Genomic DNA, 23,693 nt, shown 5'->3' on the forward strand with positions numbered 1-23,693 from the left:
TGTGTGGAATTTGTGCCTTTCTAAGGATCAGTAGAGATCGGAGTTCAAGTTCTCCTCTTTTTCTATTTGAAGACATCATAAGAAACACCATCTATAAAGCAAGAGTGAGCCCTCATCAGACAGTGAATCTGTGAAAACCATGAACTTGAGCTTCACAGTTTCTTGTACAGTGTGGAATAGTTTGCTCATGTATACAAGGTGTGCAGGTTCCTGTGGCCCAAGTAACTAAGGGTAACCAAATGTAAGTTATTCTCACATTTTAAAAAATATTAAATTTTTAATTACGTATATTTATGTATTTCTGTGTATGGGATGTGCCTTTGGAGGACATCAAAGGGTTTCAGATCCCTTGGAGCTGGAGTTAAAAAAGTTGTGAGTCACCCACTGTTAGTGCTGGGAGTGAAACTTGGGCCCTTTGCAAGAGCAGCATGTATTTGCTTGCTGGTTTGTTTTTGAGGTAGGCTCACTGTGTAGGTCCTGCTGGCCTGGAACTTACTATGTACACCAAGCCTGCCTCCAAATCTTAGCAGTCAGCCTGCCTCTGCCTCTCCAGAGCTGAGGTAAAAGGCATGAGCTTCCATGGCCAGCACAGTCTGTGCTCTTAACCTCAGAACCATCTTTCCAGCTCCATGAGAGAATTAGTCTCAAGTCTCCATTACATTAGATGAGGGTGTTAGGATCTCCCCCATCTCTCTTGCAGTTTTCCACGTTTTGGTAGCTTCTACTTTCAATTGTTTTTGTATTGTCAGACCGATCCTTTCAGATTATTTCACAACCAGACTTTGGGTTTGCTTTTGGTTGTGGCTTGATTCTAAAAGCTGAAAGTAAGAAAAGTGTGTGCCTTTGACTTTGAAATGTTTTTCTCAGTAGAGTAATAGTACTTTGCCTCTGTGAGTCCAATGGTTTCAACTCATCTTTGCCAATAGAGTGTGCCCAGTTAGAACTTTGTTTCCAATGGCCCCTTTTCTTAGATTTGATCGGTTCTTCCCTCTTATGGCCCAATCCTTTTTACTATTTGGACTGTGATTTCTTGACATCACTTATCTAAACATTTTTTCCTGAAGTTTTGACTGTTTTTCTTTTTACTTTTTTTTTCTCACTAAAATACCATCTATTTTCTATAGACTTAAAGCTACCTTAGATCTATTATATTATTGCCTATATTTATTACATGACTACTTTATATCTGTTGCATGACATTGCACTCCTTTTCCTTCCAGTATGATTTTGATCACTCTGTAGCTAGTTTGTTGTTCTGTCTGGAATCTTTTTGGATTCTGTTTATATTTTCTGTCAGAAATTCCACAAAGAATGTGTTTGAGTTGAAAATAAAGTCATAGGACCTAATATGTACTGAGTACATCTAGTAGGAATGCTTCTGTATAACATAGCCTTAATCTTTTCTTTCAGTTGTTTATCAATAATTTATTCTCTATTTTTTTCTATTGTCATTTTCTGCTTTATTGGATATCTATTCATCTATCTGTCTATCTATATACCTGTCTATCTCTATATATGTTTTTACCTTTTATCTCATTTTTTATTGGGTTTAGTGAGGGTATTTTATTTTCTAGTTAGTCCTTTCAATTTTTTCTTTTACTAATTTGCTATTTTAAGCCACTCATACTCCTTTTGATATGTATTCTATTTTATCTTATTCACATACTTAGGTTCTTTTGAGTTCCTCTGTAATTTCTGAAGTCTTGATTACTGTGGCATTTCTTCCCTCTCTCTGGTCTTGGGTACTATGTTCCTACAGATGTCTGAAGATCCTAGTGTGTTTTCATAGTGTGTTTTGTTGAAGATAACAACCCCTGTACCCCACACCCTCTTATTAACCTGGAGCTCACTCACTCAGCTCTTGACTGACAGGCCTACCTTTTGCTGTTTCTCTTATTGGGAAAGAAAGTGTAACTGGGTTTTGGATATAATAATGGCACAATAGGCAGCAGTCTGGACCTCCCCTAACCCCATGTGGTATGGAGAACTTGCCTCCAGGACCCCATATTTCATCCTTTGTCTTCCTCATGCTTGCCTCTGTATGTTGGGTATTTGCTTTTGGGAGTTCAAAGAGCACTAGTCTTAAGAAGCTGGATTTGCGTGCACAGGCCAACATCGTGGCAACAGATCTTCTTGCACTGTAAATACCTGGCTTTTACTTTATCCAGTCTGGTTTCTTTTAGATCTTGGCTTGAGCAGTGGTGCTGCTGTTTCATTGTTCATATAAACACATATTCACAGATGTACACACATATGTGCATGTATACACACACACACACACACACACACACACGCGCGCGCGGGGAAGGGAAAGAAAGAGAGACTTCAGCACCCTACTAATCTCCTCTTTACATCCTGGAGTACAAGGGAAATGATGGGCTTTTAACAAAAAACTCAGTCATTGTTTTACATGATGATATAAACAGCCATGATACAGACTAAACAGACCCACAAAACCTTTATGTATTTACTTTGGAGAGCTTCACTATTCATTAAGATTTGAACTCGGTACCCAGGCAACTAATAGTTTAACTTAATGGACAGAATAGTTGTGCCAAGAAGTCACTGTTTCCTTATTAAGAAAACATTAGTATGGATTAGGATGTGTGTGGGTGTGTGCATGTGTGATTGAGAGAGACAGGAAGACAGGCCGAGAGCAATGGCAGGGGAATGAGAGAGAAGACAAAAAACAATTTTAGAAGCAGAAGATCCCGTTTGCAGTCACAATCTTGCTCTGAAAGCTGGGAGGTTCCTAAAGAGCCATCATTCCTTCCTCCATGATGGAGATGTGGAAACACTAGTTCCGATAGCAGTGAAGGATCAGTAGCTACAACCGCAGCAGCAGCAGCAGCAGCAACAGCAGCAGCAGCAGCAGTAGCAGCAGTAGCAGCAGCAGCAGCAGCAGCAACAGCAACAGCAACAGCAGCAGCAGCAGTGGGGTGAATCGATGCTGCTTCAAGGTCATCCGAGCAACAGTCAAGTAATGCTCATTCTGCCATACCCTTCTCATCTGGGACTGCTGCCAGAAGGCGCCACCTACAGTTGGGGTGGGTTGTCCTAATCAATTAAGACAACCAGGTGAGTTCTTCAGTCCAGGCTCCTTACTCAGTAATTCTAATTTATAGCACGGAAACATTAAAACCAAATACCATAAGGAGACATCTGGTCATATTGTGTCTACAGCTACAAAGCAGGGAAGACAGGAAGTGTGGCCTGGCTTTAAAACCTTCAGGCTTGTACCCTAGTGACTACTTCTTCCAGTGAGATTTCACCTCCCAAAGGTTCTTAGCTTTCCGAATCGGTGCCACTAGCTGGGGACCAAGTGTTCTGACACATGAGTAGGTGTGAGACATTTCAGTCACTTGCAGGTTGTCCTTGTTTGAATTGCTTCCTCTTTGCCCATTTCTTCCCTTATAAAAATGGGTCTATGAATTCATGGATGATGGGGGGATTAAATGAATGAATGCAGATAAAACCTGTCAAAGGTGCCCTTCCTAGCTCATTATTGCCTCAGGTGGTGTTGCCTTAAATAATGAGTTCTTTTATCAGAGAGGGGGGACTTATATTCCTCAGAAAACACGCATTGTGAGTGCAGCCATATCTGGAAAGGAGGAAGGGCTGAGTATGATTCAAAGGTCGGGTTATGGAGCATAGGTCAGAACGAAAGGAGAGGAATTGAGCCAGGCCTCAGTAGGCCAGGATGAGCAATATAGATTGGAGCTGTTTACATCACTTCTGGATGCCAAAGCTATGGGTAGAGGTATCATATGCACAGACACACTGTCAATGAAGTAGGAACATCTCTAGCATTTGTTAAACCTGGGGGAGGGAAGGTTCTTCATTTAACAGATAACACAGATAAAATGGAAACGTTAAGAACATATGAAAATGTCTTCTTGAAGAAAAGAACCAAACAGGTGGTGACAGTTTGATTCAGTGAACAGACTGTCTCTCGGGGCCTGAGGTTATTTGTCTAAGGAATCTCGTCCAATGAGTGAGAGGGCTAGAAAAGCAGACTTTTCTCGTTTTATGAGATGAGTTTTCTAACCATGTGGACCTGTCAGTGGGTGTTAGTTTGCTCTGATGAAGCAGGGAGGGCCCAAGCCATGGAAGTGGCTCAGTCAGTACATCACTGTTAACCCAAGGAATTCTGCTCAGGTAGCCACATGCTCTAAGCCTCTGCCAACCCCAAGATCTCATCTCATATAACATCCAGGCCAGACCTCATTTCTGAGGCTCTTGACATAGTCTCAGCGCTTATCACCCACTCCCCTCTATAGCTGAAGGTATATGGAAGTACCACATAGCTTCTGAAGTGTGTGTCAAAGGGACGATGCAGTGTAAATTCAACCCAACCATGGCTCCCAGACCACCCTCTCCACAATGTCGTCCTACAATCATTGACTAGCTTCAAGACAATCCTGTCTGTTGACTTAAATCCACTGACAGGATGCGGCTTGCATCCCTACCCACTGTCAGGATCCCTATAGCTACTGTTCTTCCTGCTGCCATTGGCTTCAGTCTTTCCTCGGTGTTACTCAATGCCAGCCAGGTAGGCTGTGAGGGTGCTTGTTGGTACCCACTGCCACAGAGCTGGGGCTGAGCAGAGGCAGGGGATGTGAGCTGGGGCTGAGCAGAGGCAGGGGGTGTGAGCTGGGGCTGAGCAGAGGCACGGGGTGTGAGCTGGGGATGAGCAGAGGCACGGGGTGTGAGGTGGCTGTTACCAGCTATTCTGTTCATTGTGACCCCCCACACACCCCCAAAGCTTTTATCTAAGAGATGGAGCTTCCTCCACACTCAAGTCTGTACATTTTCAAGTGCCATCAACTATTAGTTTCCATTCCAGACCCTAATAAAAAGTCAAGCCTCATTCTCCAGGATTCACTGTTACCAAGACAGAAGCAAGCATCCAGGAGATGCTCAACACAGATGTTTGGGGCCTTGTGAAAGGTTTCAGAGAACAAGATTAAAGTGGTATTTCCATGGGAAGGTAGAGAAGGGAAGGAAAGCAGAACAGCTTCTCCACATGCTGGCGGATGATCCCCACCAAGGAGGCTGATTGCTTTGTGTGTTATGCTGCAGGGTGCAAAATAAACACCACACACAAAGACCACTAATTGCTTCATTTATTCTTCCATTTAGTCAGGGAAACATCAGAGCTTATTCAGTCTCAGAATGGAAAATTACATGGTGGAGAGAAAAGAGCCACACTGGAGGGATGACAGTGCAGTTCTGGTTGGGCCCATTCACATGTATTATTTACCATTGAGATGAAGACTATGTACATATACACACAAAGACAAAACTCTAAGGAGCACAGTTGAGAGAATACCCAAGTCAGACTTTCCCTTTTCCTAGGCCTAATCTACATTTGCAGATTAAAGGAAAATGCAAGGGACAAAGGGATCTGGGGACAGTGGGATCTAGGGCTCAGTTTTTCCTGTTTGAGGATTAAAATGCTTTTTAAGGTTGATACCAGCCTGGGGTTTCTTATTTGAGAATAGCATACTCGTCTCTATAGAAACCCATTGGCATCATCCAATCTGCTTGGTTGAGTATTTTGGGTAAATACTGTAAAATAGCAGAGTTGGAGACTCCGGGCGTCCAGTTCTGACAATACCCCAACAGGAAACCATCACAAGATCCTCAGGAAAGAGACACAGGGACACATGAAAATAAATTTGGATACTTGAGCAGGTAAGGTTCTGAAACCCTCTTACACAGGAGGGGAAACAGGTCTGGGGAACATTTTTTTTTTTTTTTTTTCATATGGCAAAGTTAATGGTAGGAACTCAAGTTTTCCAGTGTTTAACTGTTTTTAGATGCTGCAGAAATATATACTCCCACTCTCATTGTTGATATTACCTTTACCAAGATCCCAAAATTGGCAATTTTACTTAGGTGAGAAGAAACAACATCTGGAGGAAACAAAATGATTTACAAGGGACACTGATAAATTCCTACTCACTTTTAGGACTTTTATGCTTAGATAGAGTTAAAAGTCTAACATCTGGATCAAAATCAGGAAACTGCAGTTCTAGGAACACACGATGGTATCACACACAGAGATAGGCATGGAAGACAGCACCACACAGAGGGATCGGAAAAACCTATTAGAGAATGAAGTGGATCACGTTGATGACTGGTAGGCTGGTCTACACTGCTCAGTGCTTTCAAAAAACACAGAAAATGACACAACATTGATACACCAGAGACACTAGTTTAAGAGGGGCTCGTGGAACCCACCAGAAGCAGGTACGAACTGACACTTAACATCCGCTGTCACCTGAAGTGCATGTAAGCCTGCATGACACCCTGTCCAGCCCCACACAGCTCTAGGGATAGATAGGTCACTGCCAAATGCATGTTATCTCAAAAACTGACTGGCTACCTTTTTTTTTTTTTTTTTTTTTTTAAATGATGATGCGTGTGAATCAGAGAGGGGAGGCCTGAGGTGACAAATGTTTCAAGTGGCTGATAGAGGCTGCACATTCTGAACTCTGGACAAAGTGACAGGGATCTTGGTGTCTCCCGGGCCTGGAGCTTTAGTGATGGGCTGGGTATGGGCTTTAATGTCTGCGATTCGCTCTTTAAACTTCTGTTGAAGGAGCCTTTCTTCTTTGGAATAGCTCTTGGCAAACACAGACATCAGTAGGCACCCTGCCATGGATGTACCCCCGATGCAGAAGAGCACGGCCCCCGCCAGCTTGCATGTGTCCAGGGCGCCGTTGTACTTCACAGCATGTGTGTCCACCACCATGAAATCAGCTTCACCAAAAGCTTCGATTTTGGGGGGCACAAGAAAGCCCACTGCCAGGACAGTTAGTCCGAGAATCACAAAGACAGTGCCTGAGATGAGTCCGACCTAGAGAGAGAGGAGGACAGAGGCAGGTGAAAGTGAGCGGCGGAACCCTTTCTGCTTTCCTTCAGCCCCAAGGGCACCGCCCACTTCTCCAGAGTTCATGCTACTCCTAGCTGCTTGAAAAAAACTGACTTAATCTTATATCTAATCTGGACTGCTGGAGCAACCAGATCTTGGGGTACAGAATTTAGCTTTTGGATACAAGCAGTACCGGACAAACCCCCACAGTTTTCTACTGCTACTCGTACAAGCTAAAGGAACCTGCCTTTGCTCACATGCCTTATTTGGTGTTAAGGAAGAGAGAGAGAGCTCCCTGATGTCTAGAGCTGGCCTGACTTTGTCCTGTGAAAACCTTGATCTCACCAGAGGCTACCATCTTACAGTATGCTATGTCAAGCACAGCACACCTCACAGAGTGCCAACTCACACAAGCTCAACCTATGGCCATGACGGAAGAAGACAAGACCGAGCCACTTCACGATTCGGTCATAGCTTTTACAAAACAGGGTCATTCTGTAGGTCACTCTTCCCAGACAGAAGGCCTATCTATTCCTCCTTTTTCAACCACGGCTGTCTTCTTAATAGAATCTGCCTTCCAGTCGCTCCCTTAGTCCCTCCCGGGATCCCCTAACCAAAGCTACATCCTGTAATTCATTCTTTCGCACTCCCTCGTTCTGTGCCCCTGTGGTGTCATGATCATCACTGCAGCGTGTAACAAACCTAGCATCCTTGGCAGACAGATGTGGCCCTGGTGTTTGGGGCCTAAGAACCCTGACAGTCCTTATGAATGCTGATGCCCCTGAAAAGTAAACAGGGAAGAATCCATAGCCACCAATTAAAGATGTGGGACCCCCAGAGGGTCAGTCATTGGCTAAAAATCGACCCACCACAGAGACAGGGGCTGGAAACCACACAGACGACCCCAAACCAGTGCTCTGTTTCTTTCCCCGTGTAGCTAAGTGAGTGGAATTTGTGCAGATGCCAATGTGTTAGAGTAACATATGGAAGATAAACTGCCTCAAGTCAAGATCGCCTTAAATGCAGCACAGCTGTGTTAGGTTCTCATTTATGTAACCAAATGCCTGGCAAGAGAAACTTAGGAGAGGAAGGATTTGCTTGGGCTCAAGGGGATATGGCTTAGCATAGCGGGGAAGGCATGTCTGGGCCGACTCCATGACTGGGAAAGCACAAAGCTGCGGCTGGCTCACACCTCATCAGAATGCAGAGGAAGGGTGGTCATGGATTTGACAGCGGTGTTTGGTGGTCGACCTGACTACATCTGGAAACAACGGAAACTCTAGCATCTTGGCAAGCCTGTGAGGGATGCTCTTGATGGGATGGGTCATTTAGGGGAGGAGGACCCACCCTAAATCTGGGCCTCACCTCCTGGAGTCAGCCCATGTGAACAGATGTGGATGGAGGAAGTGCTCCCTTTGTTGCCCATTTGCTCTCGCTCTCGCCAGCAAGTTCGCAAATCCTATTGCTAAGGTGTTCATTCTGTTATCAGAATCCATTTGCTTGGGATTCCAATGTAGAACGAAGACCAGCAGCTCTCTAGGAATCCTCTGGGGACTCCAGCACCAGACTGAAACTGCTGAGACACCAGCCTCGTGGACTGACCAACTACTTAGCCTTCTGGTTAGGAGACAGCCTTGCTTGGACTATCCCGATGATAGCCCGTACACCACTCTAATGATCAGTTCTGTCCTTTAGGGAACCCTTATTGATACAGTTGACAGTCTCCCTTTTTCCCTTTATAGTCATTCTGGATGTGCCATGTGGTGATGTGAGCCCACACATGAGGGGTAGGTAGAGTCCCCTTGGCCTGGCATCCTGCAATGTGTACTGGAATCATAGAAGCAAAGTTACTTGAATGTTTATATTGCCATCTTTACTACTTATAGAATGACAAATGATCGCAATATCTACATTATGACATTGTGAAGATTAAATATGACTATTCAAAACCACTCAACTTTGCATGTGGCTAGTAACAAACTCTGATGAGCAGCTATCATGATGTGGAAAAAAAACCTTTGGTTAACAGCATTAAAACAGTTACTTAGCATTTGGAATAAAGAGTAGTTAACATTGGAACAAGGATTAACTATCAATTTTTTAAATGTCTTCTTTTCATTTCCTCCCATTCCTAATTGCTTTAAGTTTGATAACAAGGTTAGAAAAATAAGCAAACATATAGTCCCACTTAATCTTGGGATTTAAAGTGGGTGGAATTTTAGAGGTGGTGCATTGATTGAGGTGTTCAGCATCAGTGTGGTCCAGGCTTTATGCTAAATGCAGTGTGTTTAATACAGCTGCTTAAGAGAAGTAGAGATTTTCATAGTCATTGCAGAAGCTGCAGCCTTTAGGGTCAAAGAAGCACATTCTAAGCTTCTGTAGTTAATATAGTCTGGATCAGTGTGAGCCTCTGCCTTTCTTATGCCCACAATACTCTGCTAATTACTATTTTGCACATTTCCTGCCTATCATTTATTTTAATGTCTAAAGAGTTTTATCCACCATAGACGGAGACATCTCCTTTTAATATGATACAATGAAGAAACTAAAAGATGAAATATGTCAGTGTGAGACTAAATACAAGCAGAGAAGCTATTCTGGATGAGATGCAAGTGACGGAGGAGAAATTGGATTGTAAAATCATATTTTGGATTGCTAAATATGATGGTAAGTAATTCACTTTCAGAGACTAGTTATTATTTATAACTCTTCAAAAATGACTCACATTGGAAAATTCTGGAAGCATAAACTAAATTAACTTAAATATCCATGGTGACTCGCTTCTCATGTCACTAAATTACCTCCTTCCTCGAGAACTGATACTGAATCTCAGACACCGAATGGGACAGTCTTGGTTTTACAGTTTCAGTGGAGCTCGGGAGGCAGGAGCCCTGCCTTTTCTGCCTTGCCTCTTCAGAGTTCATACTTGAGTCTGACTCTGAAAACACTCTTGACTGGCAAACTCCAACCTCCAGCCTACTGAAAGTGGACCCCAGTGATCTCAGCACAGACTTCTTGGCTGAGCAGAACACAAGACAAAATCTACTCTTAGAATATCATTCACAAGCTAACAGCCAAATATGACTTCCACTTGAAGGAAGCTCTCATCATTGTCAGAACTGAAGCCTGACTGACCAGGTAGAGGCTCCTTCCTCCCTTATCCCCATTAGGGTCTCAGAGGAAGGAGGAGACAATTGTCATTGGATGTCTGCAATCAATGCAAATGTCGTGGAACCTCTAAATACTGTGCCCCAGAGAGGGACTGCAAACATGATAAGACATCAGGAGAGCTTGCTACCATAGGCATGAAGGAGTAATGAAGGAATCATAATGAAGCTGCTTCTTATATCCCCATGAAAATCACCAAGGGGAGGGCAGGTGGACACGTAGACTGATCCTGATATCATGTTGAAATACTGGAAGGAATTAAAATTTGGGGATGAGTCCATCGGGCAACATGTGACCCTAACCCTAACTTAACCCTAACCCTAACTTAACCCTAACCCTAACCCTAACCCTAACCCTAACCCTAACCCTAATCCTAACCTAACCCTAACCCTAACCCTAGCTGTGAGTTGAAGCAGTCTTAGGTCTAAGAGGAAAAATCAGTAAAAAGCATAACCACACAAGGGTCATTTAGGGCTCTAAGAGAGTCCTGAAGTTCTGTTCAGTGTCGTGTATGTGGGAGGGCTGGAATGCTGCAGGAGAGGTTCCATCCAGGTCCCAGGAGGATCCTCAGGCTATGGAGTGGTGGGACCAGGCTTGGTGACGAGTTTGAAGGACCTCACTAGGTGTTGGTAGACTTCCACAGCAGCAGCAGCAGTAGCAGCAAGGTCAGTGTCTCCACTGTGACTCCCCATGTCTACCTGAGCTATGCAGGGCATGTGTGTGAAACCCATTCCCTGCTGTGACAAAGGAGAGTTGGCTAGAGAGGCAACCTTGGGTTCCAGAAACCAGCCCCAAATTGCTGTTATTTCAAACCAACATTTCCTTCCTTGTTCCCCAGTGTGCTGGTGACGTCTGAATTCACAGTGTGTGCCAAGCTGGTGGGCAGAGCCAGCAGCCAGCCTCTGTGGCACAGCTGCTTTGGCACAGAGGAGGTAATAATGACTACTGGAGGCCAGAAGCAGCTAGGCATGGAGGAACAGCCTGTAGGGAAGGAGGCTGGATGGAGTCGGGCGTGAAGGAGCCATCCGTGATGGAGATCATTCAAAGCTCATGGGGAGTGAGAACTGGATTTTGATGGCTCTCTTTTTCTGAGGACTGCTGTAGTGTTCTCTGTAAGCCCTGAGCTCTGAGCGGCGAGGGACTGTGCCCATGACAGTTGCAGGGTCTTGTTCATTGTTACCTACCTACCTACCCCAGCTAGATTCTGAGCTCAGCCAAGGGAAGCGTGATGTGAAATCGGTTTGGCTCTTTCTTCAGGCCTGACTCTACCTAGTACGCACAGTGCCCCTTCACCAGAGTAATGAACTTACCCATTAGTCCTTGTACTTCAGAGATTGTCCCCTCTAGCACACAAACAAAAGTAATGGATTCCAAATTCAATAATTATTTTCGTTTCTACCATGATGCCCTGCTCCTGCAGATGTGCAGGGAGTCTCCACTGGGAGCAACTCCTCCATACTGCATCAGATAAACACTTCCTCCTGCTTCCCAAACTCTGTGCTCTCATTATTTACTGTAACCACTTCGGTAGGAACAGTTAGCATACTGATTGTAATAACCTGAGTCTATATCTACCTCCTCCATCGAACTGTAATTTGCTATATCCTATTCAGAGGGAAGAATGGATCCTATTGGTCTATTGCACTCACCAGGTGGTCTAGAGTCTGGACATCCCATGTGTAAGATAAAAGGGGAAAATATTAAAATCCTTATGGAGTTCATCATTTACTGTGAGTTCTTTATTTTCAGTCTGTGGTTGTATAGCCCTTAGTGGGTTTGCAGTTCCCAAATCACACAGCAGTGCTTTGGATGTGTGGTGGACAAATAAGCTTTTGTGGAGTGAAAGGATAGCACTGAGATAGGCGCCATACAGATGGTCCGGGAGGGCAGAACTCAGGCCCGTGTGATTGCTCTCTCTGCTCTCACTAAGCCCGTCCAGTCTGCTCACTGCTCAAGGGTGGAGTGCTAGCCAGCAAGGCACTGTGAGCACAGCCCCAAGGGACAGAGTGGCTCCACTCTTACATTTCCACAGTGGAGGGAACACGACGTTGCAAGCAACTTGAACCACCCTATGGTTGCAATTTGAAAACCAAGAAAAAAATCATTAAAGAAGGCCTTATTGGGACACATGTGCAATGGGGGCCTTTTCTGTATTATTACAAAGTTCTTCCAGAGAACACTTCCACTCAGCCTGCTATGGAAGTCCCCCCCCCCCCGAGAATGGCCAGCTTCTGTCATGGGTAGAGCTAATGTCACCAAGACAGACTCCTTAAGCTATGCAGGCTGGCACTAGGCTTCTATGTGAAGGCCGTGCAGCCTCAGAGAAACTTCAGCCTATGTTTCCCTACCACAGGCCTAACACAACAAGGAACACCGATTCTGGCTTTACTTGTGTAAGATACAGGGGGAAAATATTCAAATTTTAATGGAGCTGGTCATTTACTATGAATTCTTTGTTTTCCTTTCACAGTTGTATATTGTTAATGGATTGGCAGTTCCCGAGTCATGCACTAGTGCTTTGGAGGGACACAGATGCTGAAGTATTATTTATGTCAGTGGCATTTAAAGATATTGGCAAAATAAACATATTCCACTCAGTTGGAGAGAGAGAGAGAGAGAGAGAGAGAGAGAGAGAGAGAGAGAGAGGAGGGAGGTAAGAAGGAAGGGGAGAGTAGAGAGAGAGACCTTAGAGAGGAGGGAAGCAATCATCTCTTCAAGGTGGACCTGGGTCAAGCATGCATTTCAGTGATCCAGGCCAATAAGGATTCATCTGAGCTGAGATTTCTACAGAACAAGAATACTGACTAGTCTAACTGTAATACAGATTCTGTGACAACAGAATGACTTTGTGAGCCACCAGGTGGTTGCCGGGAATTGAACTCAGAACCTCTGGAAGAGCAGCCAGCGCTCTTAACCTCTGAGCCATCTCTCCAGGCAGCAGAATGATTTTTTGAATGATCTAATGCAAGTCATCCACACTAACAACTATGTTACCCAGTATGTAATTCAGTAGATTTGTTTTCACTTCAGACTTTGGTATTCTAATGGGCATGAACCAATGGCTGCTAACGCAGCCAAATCTTATTGATGGTACAGCAGCTGTTATCTTAAGCACTTTCTAAATACTGTCTGGAGTCTCACATTTACATGGGAAGTGAAGTGTCACTGCCCGGAGTGTCAGAGCTATGAAACGCAAGAGCACGGGTTTGCACTCATGTGGCTTGAGATGGGATTCTGTGTTCATACTCACTAGACGGAGCTGCCTCTTGCTGCACTGTATTCACAACACATTTTGGTTCAACTCAATGTCTGGGTGAAAACGGTGGGATCTTTCAGAATAAGCACAGAATCTTGGAGATGGAGGAGACCCCGATCATCTTCTGAGTATGAATCTTCTCAGTGTCCTTCCCTAAAATCTTCTACTTTGCTTAAGCACTGGCACATTCTAGTATCCTTTTCTCTCTATGTGCATGGTCTTTGCCCAGGTTGTCCTGGCTGGGACCTTCTGTACATTCTATGAATGACTTCAAACTCATGAGCTGGGGCAGGAGGTTGAAATGGCCACTCGAGGTCTAGCTCTATTGGTGTCATAGTTCTCTTCAGTGAGCCAAAGTCACACTCATGGTGTCCACCTGTCCCGTGTCTCTGCTTGGCATCTCCATCTAAGCAGGCCACTGCATCATCCAGGACACCGGCTCAGGTTGAGGGCCTGAGACCTTACTTGATGGCTTCTTTTCATTAGCATATTTTTACAGCGTGGCCATTAAACTTTCTGCTATGCTGGACTGTTTTAGGATTCCATTCTAATCTGAGCCACCGCTGTCTCTTGCCTTAGTACTTTAACTGCATCTGAGCTTATCCAGCTGTGTTTGCCCTCCAATGGTTATTTTCTGGTCAGTAGCCAGAGAGGCAGTGAAAATACTCATCACTCTGACGTCTTCAGATGGCTTTCCCCGTTTCTACAGATAAACGCCCACGTCGTCACCGTTGTCTACAAGACCCTATAGAAACCATCTGTGCTGTTGTTTTCCTGAATTCGTTGTGTTCCCCATTCTAACTCTGCTTCCAGACTGGACATTGTCCCTCATCCCATGGGTTTTGGGATTGCTTATGTTCCCAGTGCCGAATGACATTCAGCCTGAAAACGTTCTGGTCTGCTCCACCAGCCCAGCTGTGTTTGCTCTGATTTCACGTCTTCTGCACAGCTTTCTCCATCCCTGCACCTCAATCTCTCTCACCTTCTTCCTCTTATGGGTACAGCTGTTGTCACTTGACATGATGTTAGGGCTTTTATGTGGGCACACTAGCATTCATCTCTCTCTTCTTCCTGACTAGGGATGCTTGGGACTAGCTGCCTTGGGTCCATGGGAGAAGGGAATCTTTTATTTCCTGTTTATCATTTCCCAATCATTATACAGATGGAGTCAGTGTTAAGTATCTCTTGAGACACTGCACGCATTTTCTAATGAGGCGCCTCAGAGAGACTCATGGTTCCCTATATGGTGACGGCAGAGCTGGTGTTATGACCTTGGGGTTGTATTTCAGCATTAATGCTTACTCAACACCATTGTTTCTTTATAGTTATTGTTACAAGGGGTTAACTGACACTGAGTTTCTTCTCTCCACACTGTGATAAGACACTTGGAAGAAGCAAGTGAAGCAGAGGGGTGGAGGAGCGGTGGGGAGGTGGTGTTTACTGAGGTGCACCAAGGGAACACAATAATACAATCCACCATGGCTGAAGAAGGCTTGGCTCCTGACTGTAGTGGCAGGGGCTTGCTCCCTTTGGACATTCAGGAAGCACAGTGGAGGTAGGAAGTCAGGATAGTGCAAAAATCTCAAGGCCCAGTCTCTAGGGACCCACTTAGTCCAGCTGATCCCCATCTCTTAAACGCTTAGCAGTCTCCCAAAACAGCATCAGAGACTGGGAACCAAATGTTCAAACCCAGGCACCTGCGGAGAACTTTACACATTTAAACTATAATAGATACCTATCCAGACTGTAAGAGAGGCTGAGAGAACACAATGCTCTGCATCTGAGTCCTTCACAGTTAATGACAGAACTAGCAAGTTAATGTCTAGCAAGACTACTAATTGCCTGGCCTTTGAACCCACTCCTGTTAAACCAGCTCATCAAGTAATTATGTTGCATTTAGAGGCTTTCTTTGACTCCCAATTTTTAATCTCCTTTCCAAGGGAAGAGTAATGCATTTAATGTTACTGAGATTGAGGCACACACAGAGAACCCCTTAGTTCTCTGTAGTTCTGGTATATTCCACTATATATATATATATATATATATATATATATGTATTTTTTTTTCAGTTGCTGGTTTCTCACCTTCCAGAATACTGAGCTCCACCTGTTAGGCGATCTCTGGATCTGGAAATCATCCTCATACTCCCAGATAGAGGCAGTGCAGTCCTCATAAAACTGATGCAGGTAGGACCGAACTCCATAGCGCTGCTGGTACCCACCCTCGGTGTCAGCCTGGGCTTGCCTGGACCCACAGGTGTTGCTGCAAGAAGTCATCTTCCCAGCTGGAAAGAGAGCATTCACAGCCATCAGCCCCATGGGCTAGTTCTATGACCTCAGGGTCAAAAGGCATCTTAAATGCAAGAGTAATGCTAGGTCAACCTGTTCAAACAGTTCTCTTTTTTGTAAGCAGGAAAATTGCCTTCAAAGAACCACCTACCTTACCATCCGTCCTTCTCTTCTGTTGAAGGCAAAATCACCCTCAGTGTTCAATGGCTAGAACTGGTTCTCCACAAAGGGGATACACCAGCTTCAGTCATTTAAATTATATAAAATATAAGCACACAGCACATATGAAGTGGCAATAAAGGAGCTCTGACAACAGACCTTAAATGTAAGAAATTTGTGGGCACTCACTGGCCATGGATGGAATTTGTCTCTGCTTGCCCTGGATTTTTAACCACATTCCTTTCCAGAATGTGTACAGTATTCCTCTTAGTGCTTTCCGGTTTTGTGTCCAGAACTCACATAACGTCTTCTGATATTTTAGCTAATTGCCAAGTCATATGGAAACTTGGTCAGAAAGCTGTGGAGCAACTTCCATGCTTTATTAACCACAAGTGACTGGGCCATTAATTTACACCTCACTAGACTTAGCACCATGTATTTCTGTGGTTATTTGTGGCTATGTCTGTCTGTGTGGGTGTGAAGATTTAATGCAGACAATAGACCCTTTTACTATTTCCTTCCAAGTGCCTAGTATAAATAAGGCTTAGGAAAAGTAAGTAAGCCTGAGCTGCCTAGGGAACTAGCTTTGCAAGATGGAAATTTAGGATTGATTGGTTCCAACTGTTGCTCTTGGAGGGAGCAGTTTAAAAGGATTTGGTTAATAATTTATGTTATTTTTTTTAAATAAAACTTTATTTAATGTGTTTGGGTGGTTTTTGTTTTTTTTTTCTTTCTGTACATCTTAAATGTTTGCATGCCTGGTACCTGCTAAGGCCAGAAGAGAGTGCTGGATCCCTTGGAGCTGAAGCTATAGTTGGTTGTGAGCCACCACGGGAATGCTGGAAACCAAACTGCAGTCCTCTTTATCACTAAGCTCAGTGTTTTTGTTTATTCCTTTTAGTAAGGAATTCCTGAGGGGCTGTAGTTTTGGTGACTTTTCAGTTCTATGTCCTTTGACTTTCCCGATCTCTATATAAGCAGATCTGTATTTAGCTAGAAGTGGGAAATATTTGGTAGTTTTCAGTTTCTTGTAGATTATTTTCCTTGTTCGGACATAGACTGTATAGGACAAAGTGAGGCCCAAAGCTATTTTCTCACTAGAAAGATATATTTTTTTTTCCAGGAAAGTCTTGGACTGTGCTATAATCTAGGCCAAGAAAGAGGCATTAAATGTTCTACTTGCTTATCAAGGAACCAGCTAGTAATGTCCACAGGATAAAACTGTCCCCGATAGTTCGGCCAGATTTCTTGGTGGTCACTTAGTTTGTTTGGATCATGTGATGGTTCTCTTGACCACCAACTTCAAAGAATGTAGACTCCCCAAGGGAACAAACCGCCAGGGATACCTGTGATGGGTCTTCTAGGTTAGGCTCACGGAGGTGAGAAGAATCCCTGCCAAGGGGGGTAGCACTGATCCGTGGCCTGAACACCTGGACTGAGTGATGACCTGAGTGCCAGCATTTCTCTCTCCTTCCTGAACGTGGATGTAATGTGAGCAGCTGCCTCAAGTTCCTGCTGCCATGATCTAGGGCGAGGCCCTAGAACCGTGAACTAAAATAAGCCCTTACTTGCACAGGTTGCCTTGGTCAGTGTCTTGTCCCAGCAGCCCATAAATTAACCAATATAGACGGGTGATGGTGAGGAGAGGTGAGGAGAGGTGAGGAGAGGTGAGGAGAGGCCTATGGGAAAAAAGCCAATTCACAAGGGCATTCCTTTGTGCGGACTCCTGCCACAGACAGATTTGGTTAGAAAATAGAATCAAATTTGAGAAAGTATGTCCTTGGTGTCAGAAGAAGGGCACAGCAGGTGGCATCCTGTCACCTGGCCTCATCTTTCTATATGCTGGCCAGCATTACATTTGATACCTGTGTACTTTCTTGGTTCAGGAACAATTACCTCTAAAAAAAAAATCATTCTGGAGAGCATGTTACGAGAGGTAAAGAAAGGTAAGTATTTCAAAAGAGAACTTCAGACATTCAGAGGGGTTTGACTTCACAACTAGTTGAGGTTTTAGAAAGCATTTTGTCTGCTTGCAGCAAAGCCTGGTGGATCAAAAGATTAGTACTTAACTCATATCAAAGTGCTAGGATGACCTCTTCAGTACCTTCTATGTAATGCTTATACAATGAATATGATTAATAAGAGCCTATTACCAGTGACACATAAGTAGGATAATTTTAGAGTTGCCTACTTTGAAGACATTCTAATAAGTTTTTTTTTTTTAGTCAGCTGGAAATTGGGTTGGTATTACTAACTCTGCTTTGTCATTGAGGAAACTGAGGCATAGAAAAAAAATCATCTTGGTAAAGGTCACGATGTGAGTCAGGGAGGAGACAAAAGATGACAGTTACTACAGTGTGCAGGAGCTGGGTCTGAATCACAGGCTTGTGCCGTCAGAATCAGCTCACCTGGATGGTTTATATAACCTACATGTCTCCTGCAGAGAACCACAGTCTTCAATATGAAGGGAGATATAGGATACAAGAGGGATGAAAATGCCCCTGACAGCAACAAGGGGAGCTACTTCACTTGGTTGCTGGAGTTCCCCCTCTTAGGACTCAGCTCTGATGCTGAGCAGGTCCCTGAAACTCACTGTATCCATTCTCTACCCAGCTCACTTCCAGCATACTTTGTGAGAATCTTTCATTACACTTTGCTAATAACAAAAACAGAACAAAAGGCCAGTATGAGAGAGAAAAACAAAAGTCAGAAGAACAAAGTGCCCTGAAGCAAACACTTTGATCCTGAGCATGCATTCCACTTCAAAATGGATCATTAGTGATGCTGGATGCACTCCCAAAGAGGAATCCTGCTGGCCCTTACTTCACCTTCCAAGAGCACAAGGCATGGACAGTAAGAGCATGGCCTGTGTCATGTTAGTCACACAGAGCAGAGAATGGACTCAGGGATTTCTCTGGTTACCTCATTCATAGGCTTATTAACCTCTTAGGGATGTGGTTTCATCATCCTTACAATAAGAAGATTGGACTGGACTATGGCTTGATTTCCTCCAGATGTGTTTTTCTAGGAGCTTTGGGCTACACGTCTTCAGAATGAGCCATTTACTTTTTGTTGGGTATACAACTGAGTTTATCGAGTCTCTATCTCCTTGTCACAGACTTGTCCTTAATTCCAGTGTATATGAAGTTTAGCTTAAGGTTAATGACAGCATTAAACAGGTTGAGGGTTTACAGATTGCTTGTTAAATAAATCACTTTAGTATCATACATGTTGCCTTCAATAGTAGCACTGGTATGGGAGGAGGTGTCTGAGAAGATTCACATAACTTTCTAAAGATACAACAAGTTAGGACTGATGTCTGAAAGGGGATGGCCACTTTGTAAATGAGTTTTAAAATCTACCATCGCAGATTGAGGGGTTGGGGCCTAAGAACCTCAACAGAGTTAGATAACTCAAAGAGAAGTTAATAAATCAGAAACTAGCTGGCTCCATACAAAGAACGTTATAATTATTTGGAACCTGTTGACTGACACCCATGTGGCTAGACAAAGAATACATGAAGTCATGTGATAAAGTGATTTTTAAAGCTGGTCGATTACTAAATGATACGCAACAAACTAGGACAGAGACAGGAACACAAAGCTGGGCAAAGGCCTTTGAACTTGAATCAGTCCTCCCTTATTGAAGAAGGCTTTGTTACCTTGTATTAAATATCTGCATCAATAGTCACAAAACAGTATTGTCAATGTTATTTACAGTTATTATTAAGGGACAGACTTTAGGGGGCTCTGTTATTTAGAGAAAAGCTTTAATATGCAGGAGGTACAGGCATAGAAGCAGAAAAGGGAGCTTTCAAGAACTATATTTAAATGACATACTATTGGTACATAACTTGTAAATACTCAAGTGAAGCCTCTTATATTCTCTTTTGGGGGTTGGGGGAGGGGCAGCAAGATCCCTAATCCGGGTTGGCATTGAATTAACTGTCTGTGTACCTGAGACTAGCCCTGAACTTCTGACCCTCTTGCCTCCACACTAGGAGTATTGGTATGCACCATCATGCCTGCTTTGTGCAAGGCTGGGAGTTTTACCAGGGCCTTGTGCCTGGGAGACAAGCATTCTACCAACCACCTATACCTCCAGTCTGCAATTACGACAGAATCCAGACAAGATGCCATCTGTTTGGATTTATTTGCTCACCTGTGAAGAGGGATTTGTTTGTATTCTCCCCAAGGGACCTTGTAGATACTGACAAATGAGGACTATCCACAGCTTTCTTCTTCCTATTATTTCTCTCCAACAAACTAGCCTTCATGAGCAACATTTACAGTAGGTGAGAACTGGGAATGACCCCCTGGCTAGACAGACAGATCCTCATGGGCAGTGTTGTGAGTCCATGGATCAATGTACTGCAGTATCAGTTGTTGAGAATTTTAATTTTGGGCATAATCTATGCAGTTATTTTCATTTTATTTTACAAGAGCTCACAGTCATGGAAATAGAAATAAGTCTTAATGCCTCCTGCAACTCTGAGGACCTTGCAGGCCTCACACTGTTTATCTTCAGGGCTTCCTTGAGAGAAGGGAGGCAGCACATTGAGGCACCAAGTGGATGAGTGTTTTCCCATGGCTCTATGTATGAGTCACTTGTGGGCCAGGCCCTGTTCTCTTTATTTACTTTGAAATAACTCTCAATTTTTCATACGGTTTTCTCTCCCTCTAAATAATTCTGAGCTAATGAGAGTGACATTCCCATTAGAGTCACTTTCCACAGGGCTGGTGCTGCAAGGCACATGGTATGGACATAGTCCATTGAGACCATTTATCCAGAACCAAACCCAGAAGGTCACATCCCTTAAAAGACTCTATGAGATTCACAGTGCACACAAGAAGGCATGAAAGCCTGCAAAGAGCCTTGCCACTCTGAAATTGAGCATTTTTGAATTATAGCATGATCATAAAACTTGAAATGTGTTTCTACCAAAGGATATATATCTCAACAGAGATATTTTGTCTTTTTGAAATAATCAGAGAGATAGTGGTTTTGTATAATGATGCATTTTTATACTCTCCATGCCAGTGCATTGGCAGTCACTATAATTATAATTTATAATTTAGAAAATAGGAGTAAGTATATAATTAGTTTACTCATTATCAGTTGCCTGAATCTTTCAAGTGATGGTTATCTATCTCTATTTATCCATACATCTCTTACCTATACATCGATCTGGAATTTTCTATCTAAAGTTCATCTATCCATTGATTATCCTCTACCAATTTTTCTACCCATCCATGTAAGCTATCATCTTCTATCCATCTATATATCATTTGTCTACTTATCTATATCATCTATCTTTCTATTATCTGTCATCCATCTATCATCTTTCTTTTTATTTTCTACCTGTCATCTATCTATCTATCTATCTATCTATCTATCTATCTATCTATCTATCTATCTATCTATCTATTCATCCGTACACATATCTATTAATAAGGCATGCAAAATTCAAAACCAAAATAAGCATTCTTCTCCTTTTAAGCTCTTCCTTTTCTGTATTCACAGATGACGAAAGCTGACTCTTACCTTCGATGTTCTCTTTGTCCTCTGCCTGTTTATTCTTTGGTCTTTCTCTTAGAAGCTCATTCTTCAATTCTATTTAAGAAAAGACAACAATAACTCTGCAGATGTGACCCAGAGCAAAATAAAAAAAAAAAAAAAAACTTACGAGTCACTCACAAAACTAGTGCCCAAGATCTTCTTTCGAAAGAGTAGTGATGGCTTTTCTTAGAACAAAACCAAAGAACAAAGCCAAAGAAAGAAAGCAAACAAAAACAACCCCAAAAGTCTAACTTTTGTTTTAAAACTTTCTAATAGCTTCTCATGATAATTTTTGGCATGACTGAAGTATCATAAACTCAAGGGCTTTGTGAGCCCTGGCACACCATATAGGTGCTGCTTTTATCTTGGTATCACGGTTTTCCATGAACTTGACCACACTGACTTGCCTGCTCTGCTCATATCACACACATTCCACATGAAAGATGATATCTTGTTTCCTAGACATCTCATAACTGCTCTGCAAAACAAATGAGCTTTACAATCCTTGTGTCTCCCGATAAACTTACATGCATCACACCCTCAGCGAATCTCTGAACAATTTCCTTATTGTGTTTAGTTTAACTTCCACATCCGTTCTCTTCCTATCAAGATCAGTTTATTCTCCAGCTGCTCAAGAGAAGCAGGTGCTTGTGCAAAATTCAATTAAGAGAACGCTGCTAGCTACTGAGCTATTGGTTTCCTGCATTACTCTAGTCTTGTGAAATAAAACAAACAAACAAACAAACAGAGAGCCAGATCATCTAAAAGGCCATTAAAAATTCTGTTGAAAAGATACCCATTGGATTTGTAGGAGAAACTGAAGGTTAGTGGGGAGAAGGGTAAGCCTAGAAAAGACATAACAAACTGTCTTCAGTATTTCTATAGTGAGTCTATACCGAAGAATAAATAGCTGTACTTTCTTCAAGACCCATTTCCCTGCTCCTGAAGTATATGAGCCAACATTAGTCTAGGAATTGAATTAACAAATCAAAACAAGCCAGTTAAAAGCTCCTACCTCACTACCTTCTTCTGTCTCCCAGATTTCCCTCATTACTTCTCCTGGTTTCTGTCTCTGTCTCTGTCTCTTCCTCTCAGCAATGTCCTTTCCTTTCCTTGTGTCTGAAGAAACTGATGGTTTGGTCCTCTACCAAAGCACTGGCCTGTCTGGAGCCCTGGGAGCTCTCCAAGGTCCTGAAAACATTGGCGCCACAGAGCCAGGAACCAATTAAGTCCACACTAGCTGTTCCAACTCCAGCTAGTTTGAGGTCACCAGCCTTGGTCTGACCTCCACCCTCGTGTCCCTATCCAACAACAAAAAGAAGTAGGTTCTAAGATCATATCAAAACATCTTTAGACATGGCTAAAAAGTGGGGAGGGCCGGTGGTGGTGATTCTGGTAGAGAACGGGTCAAGTCAGCCTGAAAGAGAAATCTAAGAAGCCTTGCAAACTCTAAATCCATCTATCTGTTCCTTACTGAAAATACAACTTTTCTTGTCTTACAGGAAGGAAACTCTTAAGTTTTTAGCTGTATAACACCCAAATTCTTACATAACATAGACCACAATCCCCCAAAACATGAAGTTGGTTGCTTCGAATTGCCAAGGTTTTTGTGTATTTCAATGTGTGTGTGTGTGTGTGTGTGTGTGTGTGTGTGTGTGTGATTAAGGAGGGAGGAAGAGGGGAATCTGGGGTGGGGGGAGTTGGGTGGAGGGAGAGAAATTGATTGATAGAGGGTTGTGTGTGAGGAGGGCGGGAGGAAAGAAAACCAGAGGAGAATGAGGTGAAGAGGTAACCCCAGAACACCCCCTCCGCCCTCCGGCTGCTTTACCTGTCCCTCCAATCCCCGACCCGTGGAGCAAGTGCAGCCGACCTAGCCGCAGATCTCTCGCTGGGGTCCCATCACCGCCGCCGCCACCGCCGCCGCCACCGTCGCCACTCCCGCCTCTCCAAGCTCAGCTGCACGTGATTGACAGCCAGCGGCTCACGTGCCCGCGCAGCCCAGGCGCGCGCGGCCACCAGTAAGGGCCGGGCCCGCGCCGCGCAGGCGGGCAGCCTGTGGGAAGGGCCGACCTGGAGCACCGCCCCTTCCTGTGATAGCTCCTTGTCCCCACCCTGGCCTTGCTGTGCGCCAGCTTGCTTACTGTTTACCTTACCTCCTGCTTCCTTCTCTGGTTCCAGCTGTATTCTGTCTCAAATGGTTCTCCCCTATGCCCACTCCCCCAAGGAATAGGGATTGAACTCTGGGCCATGAGCTAGCGCTCTACTACTGAACCATATCCCCTCATCTTCCTATTTTTCTTTTTGAGTCTGGCTGGTTTTAAACCCACTCAAGCCCAGGCGGGCCTTGAACTTTTGACCTACCACGTTAACCTACCAAGTAGTT

General features: G+C 43.8%; 1 protein-coding gene across 2 annotated transcripts; it reads right to left on the reverse strand.

Annotated features, from left to right (window-relative positions):
- Positions 1 to 5,108: 5,108 nt before the first annotated feature.
- Nrsn1 (neurensin 1) lies at positions 5,109 to 23,281 on the reverse strand. 2 transcript variants are annotated; one of them, XM_021215820.1, is made up of 4 exons: positions 23,139 to 23,281; positions 21,296 to 21,364; positions 15,389 to 15,588; positions 5,109 to 6,865 (listed from the first exon to the last, which is right to left on the reverse strand). In XM_021215820.1, exons 3-4 carry the CDS (start codon positions 15,578 to 15,580, stop codon positions 6,467 to 6,469), a joined length of 591 nt encoding a protein of 196 aa, XP_021071479.1. In that variant the 5' UTR covers positions 15,581 to 15,588; positions 21,296 to 21,364; positions 23,139 to 23,281; the 3' UTR covers positions 5,109 to 6,466. The 2 variants fall into 2 exon arrangements, with proteins under 2 accessions (XP_021071479.1, XP_029403151.1); XM_029547291.1 differs by lacking the exon at positions 23,139 to 23,281 and adding an exon at positions 22,326 to 22,508.
- Between the last annotated feature and the right edge of the window lie 412 nt (positions 23,282 to 23,693).

The sequence above is a fragment of the Mus pahari genome, chromosome 16, assembly GCF_900095145.1.
Source record: "Mus pahari chromosome 16, PAHARI_EIJ_v1.1, whole genome shotgun sequence".
In the NCBI taxonomy this organism is placed as follows: Eukaryota; Metazoa; Chordata; class Mammalia; order Rodentia; family Muridae; genus Mus; species Mus pahari.

Coding starts and splice junctions, on each gene's coding strand:
- Nrsn1 (XM_021215820.1), bottom strand. CDS start 15,580: ATGACTTCTTGCAGCAACACCTGTGGGTCCAGGCAAGCCCAGGCTGAC. Junction 6,866..15,388: donor GGAGCTCAGTATTCTGGAAG/GTGAGAAACCAG, acceptor CTCTCTCTCTAG/GTCGGACTCATCTCAGGCAC.